General features: G+C 44.4%; 1 protein-coding gene and 1 pseudogene across 1 annotated transcript; both read left to right on the top strand.

The window, feature by feature from the left end:
- Positions 1-383: 383 nt before the first annotated feature.
- Positions 384-3,412, top strand: urahb (urate (5-hydroxyiso-) hydrolase b). Its single transcript, XM_072435207.1, has 3 exons — positions 384-551; positions 2,929-3,064; positions 3,212-3,412. Exons 1-3 carry the CDS (start codon positions 418-420, stop codon positions 3,299-3,301), a joined length of 360 nt encoding a protein of 119 aa, XP_072291308.1. The 5' UTR covers positions 384-417; the 3' UTR covers positions 3,302-3,412.
- A 4,075-nt stretch (positions 3,413-7,487) lies between these two features.
- LOC140349536 (E3 ubiquitin-protein ligase TRIM39-like) lies at positions 7,488-9,174 on the top strand (annotated as a pseudogene).
- The last annotated feature ends 8,232 nt before the right edge of the window (positions 9,175-17,406 follow it).

Here is a 17,406-nt window from a genome sequence, read left to right as displayed (position 1 = left end):
AAAGCTAAATATGAAAACACATACTGTCCATAGTAAGAGTCGAGTTCCACATAACATGTTAATTATAATGTCAGTCCAGTCAAGTGCAGTTTGTGTCATCCATTTTTTGTGATGGCCTTCCCCGCAGACAAAAGTACGTTCTAAAGGTATCTTTGTGTCCGTGGCAGGAGTTTTGTTTATTTATTGTGTCGATGGCAGGAGTTTTGAGGCCCAAGTACAAAGTTCTGAAATTGAGTGTGATGTCAATGTCTACTTAAGTAGATTCTTATGTGTGCTACTTTTACTGTTTGCTGCTGTGTCTGTACTTTACTTACTGTAAGTAACACATTTAAGTATCTTTCCACCACTGCTTTTAAAGCTCTGTGCTACTTCTCCAGGTGGAACTAGGTGACAGAGGCAGTAGGAGAGTAGAAGGCGATGTCCGGAGCAGAGAGCAGTCCTCTGACCACACATGTGCTCAACACTGGAGACGGGGCCCCGGCCGCTCGACTGGCCCTGAGTCTGCACCTCCTGGACTCCAGCACCAAGATCTGGAACATGCTCACAGTCGGGTGGGACTTCTAGAACCTCAGTAGTAACAGTAGTAGAGCTGGACATTGAATTTTAGATAATGTTGAGAATGCTAGTTTAAAGATTTGCAAAATTGTGAATATTGAGTATATAGTTGTAAGGACAACTATAAGGACTCCCAAAAATACTGGGATAGTCATTGTAATCAATACCATCCAGTCCTAAGCAGTAGTAACTGTAGTTGTAGGAGGAGGAGCAGTAGCAGCAGTACGAGTTAAAAACAACTCAAATGTGAGCTTTCCTAAAAGTTACAGACTCATCTGAGTTTGATCAGAACTAGTATAAGACTACAGGGTGACCAAAAGTCTACAAAATGCAAAATATAATCGAAAATATCAATATTGCACTATTGACTAACACAATAATCATTATTTCGCTCTCTTTTGCTCTTTCGCTCTCTTTCTCTCTATCCTTTTTCTTTTCTTTTCGGTATAGCGTAAAACACATACTTTGAAGACATACAACTACAGTAGCTGGTGGTGGTAAATGCACCTTTCCAGTTGGCTGCAAACCACTATTAACAGTAACACAACAAAAATCTGACAAATAAATAATAGCATAATTAAACTGAACCAGCTGTGTCCAAAACATATATATCATATCATATATCATATAATGTCTAATATTTGTTCTCATATTGTGCAGGTCCACATTCTGTTACATCACGACCACAAACTAGCACACAATGAAGTGGAAGGGAAATTGTATATGATTTCCAGATTTTAATTACATTGGGGTCTGTCTCTTGGGGTCTTGCACCTACAGACTGACATTTGCCCATTCGTCTTTGTAAAACAGCTCAAGCTCAGTCAGATTTGATGGAGAGCATTTGTGAACGTCATTTTTCAGATCTTTCCACAGATTCTGGAATGGATTAAGGTCTAGCCATTCTAACACCAGGAGACAAAGGCATGAAAACGTTTTGTTTAATTCTATCACCTCTGGCTTTATGTTCCATCGCCCTGTATTTGGCTCCACCCATCTCCCATCAGCTCTGAGCAGCTGAAGAAAAGCAGCTCCACAGCCTGATGCTGCACCTCCATGTGTGACTGAGGATGGTGTGTTCAGAGTCATGTGCTCTGTTAGTCTTCTGTTTGACATAGTGTTTTGCTTTTAGGCCATGTTTGCTTCTGGCAAACTGCAAACAGGACTTCTTCTGGCTGTTTTTCAACAATGTCTTCTTCCTGCTGCTCTTCCATAAAGGACAGATTTGTGCAGGACATGACTAATAGTCGTCCTGGACAGATTCCCTGTCCACCCGAGCTGTGGATCTCTGCAGCTCCTCCAGAGTGACCATGGGCCTCTTGGCTGCTTCTCTGATCAGTGTTCTCCTTGTTCAGATATAAGTTTTGGAGGACTCCATGTCTTGGTAGGTTTGTAGTTGTGTCACACTCTTTCCATTTCCAGATGATGGATTGAACAGTGCTCTGTGAGATGATCAGAACTTGGGCAATCTTTTTTATAACCTAACCCTGCTTTAATCTTCATCCCTGGCTTGTCTGGTGTGTTCTTTGGACTTCATGATGCCGTTTGCTCCCCGACATTCTCTTCACAAACTTCTGTGGCCTTCACTGAACAGCTGCATTTATCCTGAGTTTAGAGATCACACACAAGTGGAATCTATTGAAACATTCGCTCCACATTCAATCTTTCATCAGGAAACTTCTGACAGTAACTGGAGACACTCGGGGAAAAGAGGCTGAACACTTTTGCACGCTGCACTTTTCTTCCACTTGACAATTGTGTGCCACTTTATGTTTCTCTTTCCAAAAAAATGCCAATACGATTCATGTAAGTTTGTGGTTGTGACGTGACAACATATAAAACAGGTCCAGGGGTGTGAATATGAATACCACTGAATTTGAATTTTTCCATTTTTATTTTTGATTTGCTCTTTTTGCAGCATTTGTACATTATACATTACGTACATTATATCCAGCTCAATATTATAGATTATGTAAGAATATTATTATTAAATCAGTTAATTGTTGTTTGTCTTACATAACATTTGTAACTATACTGAGTCAAATGTGTAGTAGTGTTTCAAATGTATCTAAAGAAAAGGCTTGAAACCCAATTCCAATGCCACAAACAAATAATAGTACTTCTTAGTGTTTCTGATAAAGCTCAAGATTATTCTAAAACTGTTCAGAAAATGTCAAATGTGATTTATTTAACATCGATACTTACTCTAATTATAAATATCTAGTTTTACTAAGCGTTTAGCGTCAATTAATTTCAGATTTTTGATACTTTTGACAACTGTACTATGTAGGAGTCTTTGCTTTGTTAAAGGATTTCAAGTCAGTCATTTACTGTAGACTTCACGTGCGATTAGTTGGGTTTGTTTTGTATCAGGACCACAAACACTGATGGCCGGTGTCCTGGGCTCATCTCCAGAGCAGCCTTCACTCCAGGGACGTACAAACTGCGCTTTGAGACGGGACAGTACTGGGACGCCATGGGACAGACCTCCTTCTACCCCTATGTGGAGGTCAGGAGTTATTTTGACTGTAGCAAAGATGAATTCTAGGCCAGTAACGACATTGAGGACTTCTTTTCACCTATGAGAACCTTTTATGGAGCCTGTATACACTTAAAAACACTGTGAACTCTTCTCTTTCCTTTTCTGTTTGATCAGGTCGTTTTCACCATTACGGAGCCGGAGAAGAGATTTCACATCCCTCTTCTCATGAGCCGCTTTTCCTACAGCACGTACAGAGGCAGCTGAGAGCTTCTGCAAACATCAGCTGCTGAAATATTCCCCATCAAATCTGTGTTCAGCACAAACAACAAGGAGAAGAGCAGGGCTTCATCTGTAAATCAGTCACGGGACGCTTTTGGACTGGTGTCATCACGAGTGGGAGGAACTGGATCGCTTCCATTCAACTCCATTCTCATTCTTCTGGATTCACCAAAAACTCTCCAGATCCTTAACCTTCAACAATTAAGAGAAAGAGGAACGTGTTTCCAAAATGAGATCAAATAAAAGACCTGAATTTAACTGTAATTATTCTAAATTATTTTCTTAAATTGTATATAAAATAATTGTATTTGTATCATTCTTACAAAAAACAAAACAAAAACAACTGTTCTCTCTGTTTGGGCTGTTTGTGTGAGTGCAGCCTACAGCTCTAATGTTAGGCTCTGGACTCCCTCTGCTGGGTCAGTAGAGACCGTCGCTCCACAGGTCAGGACACATCTTTTCAATCTTCTAAAATGACAAAGAAATGTAGAAAAAGAGACAATATTGATGTTAGTGGAGACATGGCATGTACAAAGACACACAAAGTAGCTTTTAAATCAGTGAAAACTCCTACGTCCAAATGTAGGCAGTGCAGAGAGCGCCATGGAGCAGAGTCAAGACCATGACACAGTAAAGGTCTGCAGACTGACTGTCCCTTTCATGTCTGCACACCATGCTGCACACACTCATTCCCATGGAGCTCAACACCACAGCCGCCACCAGGGGGCAGGGCTGCAGTCAGGAGGCAGCTGATGAGCTCCATGGGAATGAGTATGTGCAGAAATGAAAATGAAAGTCAGTTAGCAGACCTTTACTGTGTCGTGGGCTTGACTCTGCTCCTTGGAATTGGAAATTTAGATTTGTATGATTTTGCATCTTTGCCCAGGTGAGTATTTTATAACTAGGTTTTATGTATGTATATTTATATATCTTTTTTAAATGGACTATTGTTTTGAACGGTGTTGTAAGTATTGCCTGTCTATCTATCTATCTCTATATCTCTATACATCTATATCGCTTTATCTCTATATCTCTATATCTCTATACATCTATATCGCTTTATCTCTATATCTCTATATCTCTATACCTACATGTACAAGTCTCTCCATGGCCTAGCACCAACGTACATCTCAGACATGTTAGTGCCATATGAACCATCCCGGACTCTGAGGACCTCAGGGACCGGCCTCCTGCTGGTGCCCAGAGTCAGGACTAAACATGGAGCGGCCTCCTGCTGGTGCCAGAGTCAGGACTAAACATGGACCGGCCTCCTGCTGGTGCCAGAGTCAGGACTAAACATGGACCGGCCTCCTGCTGTTGCCAGAGTCAGGACTAAACATGGAGCGGCCTCCTGCTGGTGCCAGAGACAGGACTAAACATGGACCGGCCTCCTGCTGGTGCCAGAGTCAGGACTAAACATGGAGCGGCCTCCTGCTGGTGCCAGAGTCAGGACTAAACATGGACCGGCCTCCTGCTGGTGCCAGAGTCAGGACTAAACATGGACCGGCCTCCTGCTGGTGCCAGAGTCAGGACTAAACATGGACCGGCCTCCTGCTGGTGCCAGAGTCAGGACTAAACATGGAGCGGCCTCCTGCTGGTGCCAGAGTCAGGACTAAACATGGACCAGCCTCCTGCTGGTGCCAGAGTCAGGATTAAACATGGACCGGCCTCCTGCTGGTGCCAGAGTCAGGACTAAACATGGACCGGCCTCCTGCTGGTGCCAGAGTCAGGAGTAAACATGGACCGGCCTCCTGCTGGTGCCAGAGTCAGGACTAAACATGGGCCGGCCTCCTGCTGGTGCCAGAGTCAGGACTAAACATGGACCGGCCTCCTGCTGGTGCCAGAGTCAGGACTAAACATGGACCGGCCTCCTGCTGGTGCCAGAGTCAGGACTAAACATGGACCGGCCTCCTGCTGGTGCCAGAGTCAGGGCTAAACATGGTCCGGCCTCCTGCTGGTGCCAGAGTCAGGACTAAACATGGAGAATCTGCGTTTCAGTTTTATGCAGCTAAAATCTGGAACAGTCTTCCTGAAGATGTGAGACAGGTTCTACTCTGACAATGTTCAAATCTAAGCTAAAAACAGTTGTTTAGCTGCGCTAAAACGCTGAAACGACTGAAAGGATTTTTTTCTTTGCACTCTTCTCTTTTGTTTGTGATTTTATTAGTTTAGACAATCAGTTGGATTGATAATTTTTTATTTAGTTAATTTTATTGTATTTATGTTTCTGTAATTTCTTTGTGATTTGAATGCATTTTTCCTGCTGTGTGAAGCACTTTGAATTGCCTTGTGTATGAAATGTGCTCTACAAATAAACTTGCCTTGCCTTGCCTTACCTCTATATCTCTGTCTCTATATCTCTATACATCTATATCTATATATCTATACAGCTATATCTCTATATATCTATACATCTATATCTCTAAACATCTATATCTCTAAATATATATATATCTCTAAACATCTATATCTCTATATCTCTATACATCTATATCTCTATATATCTAAACATCTATATCTCTACATCTCTAAATATATATATATATCTCTAAACATCTATATCTCTATACATCTATACATCTATATCTCTATATCTCTAAACATCTATATCTCTAAACATCTATATCTCTACATCTCTAAATATATATATATATCTCTAAACATCTATATCTCTATACATCTATACATCTATATCTCTATATCTCTAAACATCTATATCTATATATCTATACATCTATACATCTATACCACTATACATCTATACATCTATATCTCTATATCTCTAAACATCTATATCTCTATACATCTATATCTCTATATCTCTAAACATCTATATCTCTAAACATCTATATCTATATATCTCTATATAGATATAAGGGAATTCCCTTACCTGGGACCAGTGCGTTCACACCGCGGCCTCAGCGGGAGTGTCTGCAGAGCCGCGGCTCCTGCTGGGGAACTTCTGGGCTATTTGACCGCGTCGGGTTAAGGTTAGGGTTAGGGTTAGGGTTAGGGTTAGGGTTAGGGTTAAGGTTAACGTTAGGGTTAAGGTTAAGGTTAGGGTTAGGGTTAAGGTTAAGGTTAGGGTTAGGGTTAAGGTTAAGGTTAGGGTTAAGGTTAGGGTTAGGGTTAAGGTTAAGGTTAGGGTTAGGGTTAAGGTTAAGGTTAGGGTTAGGGTTAGGGTTAAGGTTTAGGTTAGGGTTAGGGTTAAGGTTAAGGTTAGGGTTAGGGTTAAGGTTAAGGTTAAGATTAGGGTTAGGGTTAAGGTTAAGGTTAGGGTTAGGGTTAGGGTTAAGGTTAAGGTTAGGGTTAAGGTTAGGGTTAGGGTTAGGGTTAGGGTTAGGGTTAAGGTTAAGGTTAGGGTTAAGGTTAAGGTTAGGGTTAAGGTTAAGGTTAAGGTTAGGGTTAGGGTTAAGGTTAAGGTTAGGGTTAAGGTTAAGGTTAGGGTTAAGGTTAAGGTTAGGGTTAAGGTTAAGGTTAAGGTTAGGGTTAGGGTTAAGGTTAAGGTTAAGGTTAAGGTTAAGGTTAGGGTTAGGGTTAAGGTTAAGGTTAGGGTTAGGGTTAGGGTTAAGGTTAGGGTTAGGGTTAGGGTTAGGGTTAGGGTTAAGGTTAAGGTTAGGGTTAAGGTTAGGGTTAGGGTTAGGGTTAAGGTTAAGGTTAGGGTTAAGGTTAAGGTTAGGGTTAGGGTTAAGGTTAAGGTTAGGGTTAGGGTTAGGGTTAAGGTTAAGGTTAAGGTTAGGGTTAGGGTTAAGGTTAAGGTTAAGGTTAGGGTTAAGGTTAAGGTTAGGGTTAGGGTTAGGGTTAGGGTTAGCCATGAGGCTATATGGCCGTGCCGCGGCTCCTGAAACTGTAGCCACGGCCTTACATTAAAGTCTATGTGGACGCGCGTCTGTTGGTGAGTTTAATTTCTGAGTTGGACGCCTGCACATCTAAAGGCAGATGCCCTGGACGCGCGTCCAGCACGAATTTGGACGTGACAGTATGAACGTGGGTTCTGTGCAGTATCTTTGGTGTTCCTAGCATTGTACTTTTCTGATTGAATTATTTATTTTCTTTTGTTAGGCTGTACGTTGCTGTAGACCACATACTATTAGAAATGTAGATGACTTAACTCTATGCTTTACATCATTACTTATAAAAGTGTAAGTCAACTTGACTATTTTCATTTCTTTTCAGAGCACAAATATGGCCACTGCCACATGTCAGCTGTCTGAGGACCAGTTCCTCTGCTCCATCTGCCTGGACGTGTTCACAGATCCTGTCACTTTACCCTGTGGACACAACTTCTGCAGGAGCTGCATTGATCAGCACTGGTCTTACAGTCTCATATTTAAGTGCCCTTATTGTAAAAAGACATTTGGTTCTAGACCAGAGCTGGAGATCAACATTTTCATAGCTGAGATGGCTGCTCATTTTCAACAGTCTCAATACAACTCCAGGAGGTCATTAAAACGGTCTGCTAAACCTGGAGAAGTCCTGTGTGACATGTGCACTCAGCCCAAACAGAAAGCCCTCAAGTCCTGCCTGGTCTGCCTGTCTCTCGTACTGTGAGTCTCACCTGGAGCCTCACCTCAACATGTTGGGCCTGAAGAGGCACCAGCTCACGGAGCCTCTGGGAAACATGGAAGACAGAGTGTGTGCCACGCACAACAAACCTCTGGAGCTGTTCTGCAGCAGCGAGCGCATGTGTGTCTGTGTGCTCTGTGTGTGCTCGGAGCACAGGGGCCATGAGGTCATCCCCCTGAAGGAGGCATCTGAACAGCAGAAGATACAGCTGCAGAAGGCTGAGGGCCACATTCAGGAGGATATAAGCAGGAGAATGAAGAAGATCACTGAGCTGCGCAGCTCTTTGAGGGTCAGTAATGCTGCTGCGGAAAGAGAATTATCAGATGGAGTCAAAGTGTTCACTGCTCTAAAAAAGAGTGTGGAGAAAGGTCTGGACATTTTCATCTCTGAGATGAACAAGAAGAAAAGCAACACGAAGGAGCAGGCAGAAGGTCTGATCCAGGAGATAGAGAAGGAGATCTTTGAGCTGAAGAGGAGAAGAGCTGAGCTGCAGCAGCACTCTGAAGACTATAAGAAGTCTGAAGACGCCCTTCATCTGCTCCAAAACTCCACACAGCTGAGCCCCAAGACACCAACCAAAGACTGGACAAGTGTCACTGTCTTTACCCCGACATATGGGGGCGCTGTGGCCAGAGCGCTGAGTCAGCTGGAGCACGACTTCAATGAGAAGACCAGGGTTCTTTTACAGGCAGAACTGTTTAGAGTCCAAACAAGGAAAGTATATGTCACTTTAGATGAAGATACAGCACACACCCAACTTGTCCTTTCTCCTGATGGTAAGAAAGTTCATTGTAGTAATGAACAGAGAAACCTCCCCTTCAGCCCCAATAGATTTGATAGTCTCTTTGTTTTAGCAAAGGAAAGTCTCTCAGAGTGTTTTTACTTTGAGGCTGAGGTCGGGAGAAAAACAGAGTGGACTTTAGGAGTGGCTGAAGAGTCTGTCGACAGGGAAGGTCCCCTAACACTGAATCCACAGAATTCTTTCTGGACCATAGGTTTAAAAGATGGAGCTTATTATGTCTCTGACAAGCCTAAAATCGATGTCCTTACAAAGTGTAAGCCTGAGAAAGTGGGTGTGTTTGTGGATTACAAAGAGGGAGTTGTCTCTTTCTATGATGCAGAAGCTCCAGCTCTGCTCTTCTCTTTCACTGGTGTCACTTTCACGGACAAACTTTACCCAATCTGTAGTCCTGGCAACTACTCAGCAGCAAACTCTGCCCCAATGTCTTTTGCTAAAAGTGGCAATTGTAAACATCAGTAAGTGTGACGACCATAGCTGTAAATAAATGCTGTTTACTACTGTCATGAAGTAGGCTGATATAAATATACAAGATCAGTGAAACATCACTACAATTATATTAGTGTCCTTGACATCTTGTGTTGTTGTTGTTGTTGTTGTTGATCTTTTATCATTTTGGATCTTCTTGTGGTCAACATTTATACATGTTTTTCTTTAAAATAACTTGTGTACATACATTTTGCACTTTTGCTTTGATTCATATATTTCTGTTTGCAAAAATGCAATTAAAATTTGGCCTATATCAGCCTAATTGTTTGTCAGTTATTTCAAAGCACATTCTTTAAAATCAACATTTAACAAATGACAATAGGGGCACGAAGACAGATAAACAAACAAGGGTGGGGGATGGAGGTGGTCTTTACATCTTGTATGACTAGCATTGAATTCTAGCACACTATGTTACCGGTTCTCAAACTGTGGAACATGTACCATTAGTGGTACACGGACTCCTCCAGGTGGTACAGACTCCTCCAGGTGGTCAACACAGACTCCTCCAGGTGGTACAGACTCCTCCAGGTGGTACAGACTCCTCCAGGTGGTACACGGACTCCTCTAGGTGGTACACGGACTATTCCAGGTGGTACACAGACTCCTCCAGGTGGTACACAGACTCCTCCAGGTGGTACACGGACTCCTCCAGGTGGTACACGGACTATTCCAGGTGGTACAGACTCATCCAGGTGGTACAGACTCCTCCAGGTTGTACAGACTCCTCCAAGTGGTACACAGACTCCTCCAGGTGGTACAGACTCCTCCAGGTGGTACAGACTCCTCCAGGTGGTACAGACTCATCCAGATGGTACACAGACTCATCCAGATGGTACAGACTCCTCCAGGTGGTACAGACTCCTCCAGGTGGTACACAGACTCCTCCAGGTGGTACACAGACTCCTCCAGGTGGTACAGACTCATCCAGATGGTACACAGACTCATCCAGATGGTACACAGACTCATCCAGATGGTACAGACTCCTCCAGGTGGTACAGACTCCTCCAGGTGGTACACAGACTCCTCCAGGTGGTACACAGACTCCTCCACGTGGTACAGACTCCTCCAGGTGGTACACGGACTCCTCCAGGTGGTACACGGACTCCTCCAGAAGGTACACGGACTATTCCAGGTGGTACAGACTCATCCAGGTGGTACAGACTCCTCCAGGTTGTACAGACTCCTCCAAGTGGTACACAGACTCCTCCAGGTGGTACAGACTCATCCAGGTTGTACAGACTCCTCCAGGTGGTACACAGACACCTCCAGGTGGTACACAGACTCATCCAGATGGTACACAGACTCATCCAGATGGTACACAGACTCCTCCAGGTGGTACAGACTCCTTCAGGTGGTACAGACTCCTCCAGGTGGTACACAGACTATTCCAGGTGGTACAGACTCCTCCAGGTGGTACACAGACTATTCTAGGTGGTACAGACTCCTCCAGGTGGTACACAGACTCCTCCATGTGGTACAGACTTCTCCAGGTGGTACAGACTCCTCCAGGTGGTACACAGACTCCTCCAGGTGGTACACAGACTCCTCCATGTGGTACAGACTCCTCCAGGTGGTACACAGACTCCTCCAGGTGATACACAGACTCCTCCAGGTGATACAGACTCCTCCAGGTGGTACAGACTCCTCCAGGTGGTACAGACTCATCCAGATGGTACACAGACTCATCCAGATGGTACAGACTCCTCCAGGTGGTACAGACTCCTCCAGGTTGTACAGACTCCTCCAAGTGGTACACAGACTCATCCAGGTTGTACAGACTCCTCCAGGTGGTACACAGACACCTCCAGGTGGTACACAGACTCATCCAGATGGTACACAGACTCATCCAGATGGTACACAGACTCCTCCAGGTGGTACAGACTCCTTCAGGTGGTACAGACTCCTCCAGGTGGTACACAGACTATTCCAGGTGATACAGACTCCTCCAGGTGGTACACAGACTATTCTAGGTGGTACAGACTCCTCCAGGTGGTACACAGACTCCTCCATGTGGTACAGACTCCTCCAGGTGGTACAGACTCCTCCAGGTGGTACACAGACTCCTCCAGGTGGTACACAGACTCCTCCATGTGGTACAGACTCCTCCAGGTGGTACACAGACTCCTCCAGGTGATACACAGACTCCTCCAGGTGATACAGACTCCTCCAGGTGGTACAGACTCCTCCAGGTGGTACAGACTCATCCAGATGGTACACAGACTCATCCAGATGGTACAGACTCCTCCAGGTGGTACAGACTCCTCCAGGTTGTACAGACTCCTCCAAGTGGTACACAGACTCCTCCAGGTGGTACAGACTCCTCCAGGTGGTACAGACTCCTCCAGGTGGTACAGACTCATCCAGATGGTACACAGACTCATCCAGATGGTACAGACTCCTCCAGGTGGTACAGACTCCTCCAGGTGGTACACAGACTCCTCCAGGTGGTACACAGACTCCTCCAGGTGGTACAGACTCATCCAGATGGTACACAGACTCATCCAGATGGTACACAGACTCATCCAGATGGTACAGACTCCTCCAGGTGGTACAGACTCCTCCAGGTGGTACACAGACTCCTCCAGGTGGTACACAGACTCCTCCACGTGGTACAGACTCCCCCAGGTGGTACACGGACTCCTCCAGGTGGTACACGGACTCCTCCAGAAGGTACACGGACTATTCCAGGTGGTACAGACTCATCCAGGTGGTACAGACTCCTCCAGGTTGTACAGACTTCTCCAAGTGGTACACAGACTCCTCCAGGTGGTACAGACTCATCCAGGTTGTACAGACTCCTCCAGGTGGTACACAGACACCTCCAGGTGGTACAGACTCCTCCAGGTGGTACACAGACTCATCCAGATGGTACACAGACTCATCCAGATGGTACACAGACTCCTCCAGGTGGTACAGACTCCTTCAGGTGGTACAGACTCCTCCAGGTGGTACACAGACTATTCCAGGTGGTACAGACTCCTCCAGGTGGTACACAGACTATTCTAGGTGGTACAGACTCCTCCAGGTGGTACACAGACTCCTCCATGTGGTACAGACTCCTCCAGGTGGTACAGACTCCTCCAGGTGGTACACAGACTCCTCCAGGTGGTACACAGACTCCTCCATGTGGTACAGACTCCTCCAGGTGGTACACAGACTCCTCCAGGTGATACACAGACTCCTCCAGGTGATACACAGACTCCTCCAGGTGATACACAGACTCCTCCAGGTGATACACAGACTCCTCCAGGTGATACACAGACTCCTCCATGTGGTACAGACTCCTCCAGGTGGTACACAGACTCCTCCAGGTGATACACAGACTCCTCCATGTGGTACAGACTCCTCCAGGTGGTACACAGACTCCTCCAGGTGATACACAGACTCCTCCATGTGGTACAGACTCCTCCAGGTGGTACACAGACTCCTCCAGGTGATACACAGACTCCTCCATGTGGTACAGACTCCTCCAGGTGCAGTCTCAGCACAAAACAGACTGCTCAAAGTTTCAACCTCTTCCAGGTAGGGATCATCTCTTAAGTGTTGTTATTGCGACAAGAAATGTTCCCATATTTTGCTAGTATTCATGATGAACCATTGAATGTAGTTGTACTTTATTCACAAAGGCAAAGTGAAAAGTACCAGCACACAAATCACGAAAACATTTTGTAGGAAAAGATAATAAAAAGAATAAATAGAACTACATTAAAAAGCACAGACAGCTTTGGCTTTTTTAATAATTTTTTTTTAAATAGAGCAAATTTCTTTAGGGCTAAAAACGGTTTAAAAAGTCTCACTGTGCAAGAAATAATTACTTAGACTATTCAAAATAATAATCACTGACTAGGCAACTACAGAAACAATCATTAGTTGCAGACTAGTTAAGGTAAATTAAATACAAATAATAAGGACTTTCAGTATTTATTACATGTATGAGACTTCAAGTGAGGGGCTCTGTCTGGTGGAGGGTCGTCGGACCTTCTTGGTGATGTTGTTTGGCCTTGAATGACCCACAAAAGGGCATAATATTTACCCTTCTCTGGACCATTCCAAGAAGAAACTAATTTTCATGAGATAAGCAGGTGATGGACCTCCACCAGAAAACACAGTGCACCCAAAGTTGCAATTAATGGATTAACTTGTCGCAGCAGATTAGTTTCTGGATTAATTATTGTAATTACTGATTCATCTTGACATCCCTCTTTCTGTACCAGAAGAAATCCCATGTGACCAGCGCTTTGACCTCAAAGATAATGACGTAAAGTCTTGCCTGGTTTGTCTGGCTTCTTACTGTGAGTTTCACCTGGAGCTCCACCTCCACATGTCCGGTCTGAGGAAACATCAGCTCATGGAACCACAGGGAAACCTCGAGGACAAGCATGATAAACCTCTGGAGCTATTCTGTGATGATCATGGTCTGTGTGCTCTGTTTGTACTCGAGCCACAAGGAGCACAAAGTTATCCCTCTGAGCGACGCCTGGAACCTTAAACCACACCTGGAAGAAAAAAGATCATGTGTCTAATAAAGACAACATCACGTCCTTGTGGAGCTCGTTGGAGTATTATAACAAATGGACAAAGGAGGACCTGAAAAAGGGCGTAGATGTGTTTACGGCTCTGAAGAACAGTGTAGAAAGTGCTTTGGATGACTAGAAATAACCGCGAAGATGACGGCTAAGGAGGAGCAGAGGATCATGAGGACAAAATCCGTAAGCTAAAGGAAAGGGATCTGCATTGAAGAAGGTCTTGCGATCAGGCAACCACCTGCAGCTACTTCAAAAGTTCTCACAAATGATCTCCGAGAAGCTAGAGAGATGGAGGGAGGACATGTACATTGGTGTAACGTACTTCGACGGGACTGTTGCGTGAGTTCTGGTTGCGCTAGAGGCAGAGTTTCACAAGACGACAAAGAACATGTATGAAGCTGAACTGCAGAACGTAAGAACGGCTCACCCTAGTCTGCATGAGTCTAAAAACATAAAATAGCTGACGAATTTTTTGTGGAATTAAAATCTCCCATTCATTTTGAAGAGATTAGAAGATGATCACTTTGTACTTGGATGCCAACCTATCTATAAATCCTTTTACTTTTAAATGTGTGTCAACGGGAAAAATAATGTTTAAAAAGATACAGAAAATGGCTTTTGGGCGATACAATTACAGCAGGATGGATTTTACAGGACAATTCCTTTCTTGAACCACCTGGAAATAAAGTACCGTATTTTCCGGACTATAAGTCGCACCTTTTTTCATAGTTTTGGCCTGGGTGCGACTTATACTTATATTTATACTTAATACTATAATTATATTATATATAATATTATTATATAATTATATAATATAGGTGCACGGTGGCAAAGGCGGTTAGCGCTCTTGCCTCCCAAGAAGGAGATCATGGGTTCGATTCCCGGACCAGACCTACATCACATGATCTCTCTGGGTGGAGTCTGCATGTTCTCCCCGTGTTACCGTGGGTTCTCTCCGGGTTCTCCGCCTTCCTCCCACCGTCCAAAGACATGCATGTGTTAGGCAAGAATTGGTGACTCTAAATTGGCCCTAGAGAATGAATGTGAGAGTGAACTGTCTGTAATGTCTATGTCTCTGTGTCAGCCCTGCGACAAGTTAGCCACTGTCCAGGGTGTACCCCGCCTAAGGCCCGAAGTCACTGGGATAGGCTCCAGTCACCCGCGACCCCAAAAAGGGAACAAGCGGTAGAAAATGGATGGATGGATGGACTATAATTATACTTATACTCCGGAGCGACTATTTGTTATTTTCACACTTGCAACTGCATTTCATACTCCAGTGCAACCTATGTTTTTTTCTTCTATATTATGCATTTTTTGGCTGGTGCGACTTTTACTCCGGTGCGACTTTTACTCCGGTGCGACTTATACTCCGGTGCGACTTCCGGTGCGACTTATACTCCGGTGCGACTTATACTCCGGTGCGACTTTTACTCCGGTGCGACTTTTACTCCGGTGCGACTTTTACTCCGGTGCGACTTTTACTCCGGTGCGACTTATACTCCGGTGCGACTTATACTCCGGTGCGACTTTTACTCCGGTGCGACTTTTACTCCGGTGCGACTTTTACTCCGGTGCGACTTATACTCCGGTGCGACTTATACTCCGGTGCGACTTTTACTCCGGTGCGACTTTTACTCCGGTGCGACTTTTACTCCGGTGCGACTTATACTCCGGTGCGACTTATACTCCGGTGCGACTTATACTCCGGTGCGACTTATACTCCGGTGCGACTTTTACTCCGGTGCGACTTTTACTCCGGTGCGACTTATACTCCGGTGCGACTTATACTCCGGTGCGACTTTTACTCCGGTGCGACTTTTACTCCGGTGCGACTTTTACTCCGGTGCGACTTTTACTCCGGTGCGACTTATACTCCGGTGCGACTTATACTCCGGTGCGACTTATACTCCGGTGCGACTCTGGTGCAGATGCTCCTGCTCTCATCACTGATTCACTGATTGCAATTTTGAATATGATTTGTTCCTAATCTTTAGCTCTGGGAATGGAAAGCCGACAGCACCAATGGTTATGGTGGCAAAGTAAATGTTTTGATTCTCAACGATTCTCTAGAGAGAGAAAAAAGATCAGTTTTTGAAATATATATATATATATATATATATATATATATATATATATATATATATATATATATATATATATATATATATATATATATATAGGATACTTTGTCTGCGGTCTGCATCTCTTTTCAACGTACGTCGTGGGGCTGTTTGAAATTTGCCCATGAGCCTGGTAGAAAAGCAATGGGAATCGTTCAACACTACGTGGAAGTGCTACACGCCTTGTTTTCCATGTTTACGTTTTAAAACTGCACCTACAGACATCTGTGTACAAAGGCGAGCGCACCTTTGTACACAGATGTCTGTAGATGTTTTTTTTTTTTAGTTTATTACCTGGATAAGGCTAATGCTAAGCACTTAACTGTTATTAGAAAACCCATATTTTTTTTTTAAATAAATGACAAAGAAGAACAACTTTCCATCCAGCAAAAATGTCTGTGATGATTAAATACAACAGTGTAAAAGTTACACATGTAGATCAGTGTAACTAATGCCACTTAGAAGCTGTTTTATGAGGCACCAACAACTGTTTGTGTTTTTATTTCCTCTAATGTAGTAACTGTTACTCTGCACTATAAGTGACAGTATCATTTTTGATTTGCTCTTTTCAATCTGATATTTTATGTGTGTAAAATGTAATTTTAAGTTAAATGTATTTTGGTTTCTGCCTCTAAGTCATAGTATTATCTTTACCAAAAGTGGAAATAAAGTGTGTTTACTTAATTAATTCAGTTGGAAATATGGATTTAAAATATGTATTTATACAGTCAATGTAAAATATTATATTCTGGATCTTTAAAAAAACAAAAACATGGTCATGTCAACTAGCCGCCACTGGACTCTCCCCTGTCCCTCCTCTCTCTCTTTCTCCTTCTCTGTCCCTCCTCTCTCTTTCTCTGTCCCTCCTCTCTCTCTCCTTCTCTGTCCCTCCTTTCTCTTTCTCCTTCTCTGTCCCTCCTCTCTCCTTCTCTGTCCCTCCTTTCTCTTTCTCCTTCTCTGTCCCTCCTCTCTCGCTCTCTCCTTCTCTGTCCCTCCTCTCTCTCTCCTCTCTCTCTCCCCTGTCCCTCCTCTCTCTTTCTCCTTCTCTGTCCCTCCTCTCTCTTTCTCTGTCCCTCCTCTCTCTCTCCTTCTCTGTCCCTCCTTTCTCTTTCTCCTTCTCTGTCCCTCCTCTCTCTTTCTCTGTCCCTCCTCTCTCTCTCCTTCTCTGTCCCTCCTTTCTCTTTCTCCTTCTCTGTCCCTCCTCTCTCGCTCTCTCCTTCTCTGTCCCTCCTCTCTCTCTCCTTCTCTGTCCCTCCTTTCTCTTTCTCCTTCTCTGTCCCTCCTCTCTCGCTCTCTCCTTCTCTGTCCCTCCTCTCTCTCTCCTCTCTCTCTCCCCTGTCCCTCCTCTCTCTTTCTCCTTCTCTGTCCCTCCTCTCTCTTTCTCTGTCCCTCCTCTCTCTCTCCTTCTCTGTCCCTCCTTTCTCTTTCTCCTTCTCTGTCCCTCCTCTCTCTTTCTCTGTCCCTCCTCTCTCTCTCCTTCTCTGTCCCTCCTCTTTTTCTCCTTCTCTGTCCCTCCTCTCTCTCTCCTTCTCTGTCCCTCCTCTCTTTCTCCTTCTCTGTCCCTCCTCTGTCCCTGCTCTCTCTCTC

The sequence above is a fragment of the Eucyclogobius newberryi genome, unplaced genomic scaffold (genome assembly GCF_026437365.1).
Source record: "Eucyclogobius newberryi isolate DKJ021-1_F unplaced genomic scaffold, fEucNew1.0.hap1 SCAF_7, whole genome shotgun sequence".
Lineage (NCBI taxonomy): Eukaryota > Metazoa > Chordata > Actinopteri > Gobiiformes > Gobiidae > Eucyclogobius > Eucyclogobius newberryi.
This window is presented reverse-complemented; position numbering and strand designations above follow the sequence as displayed.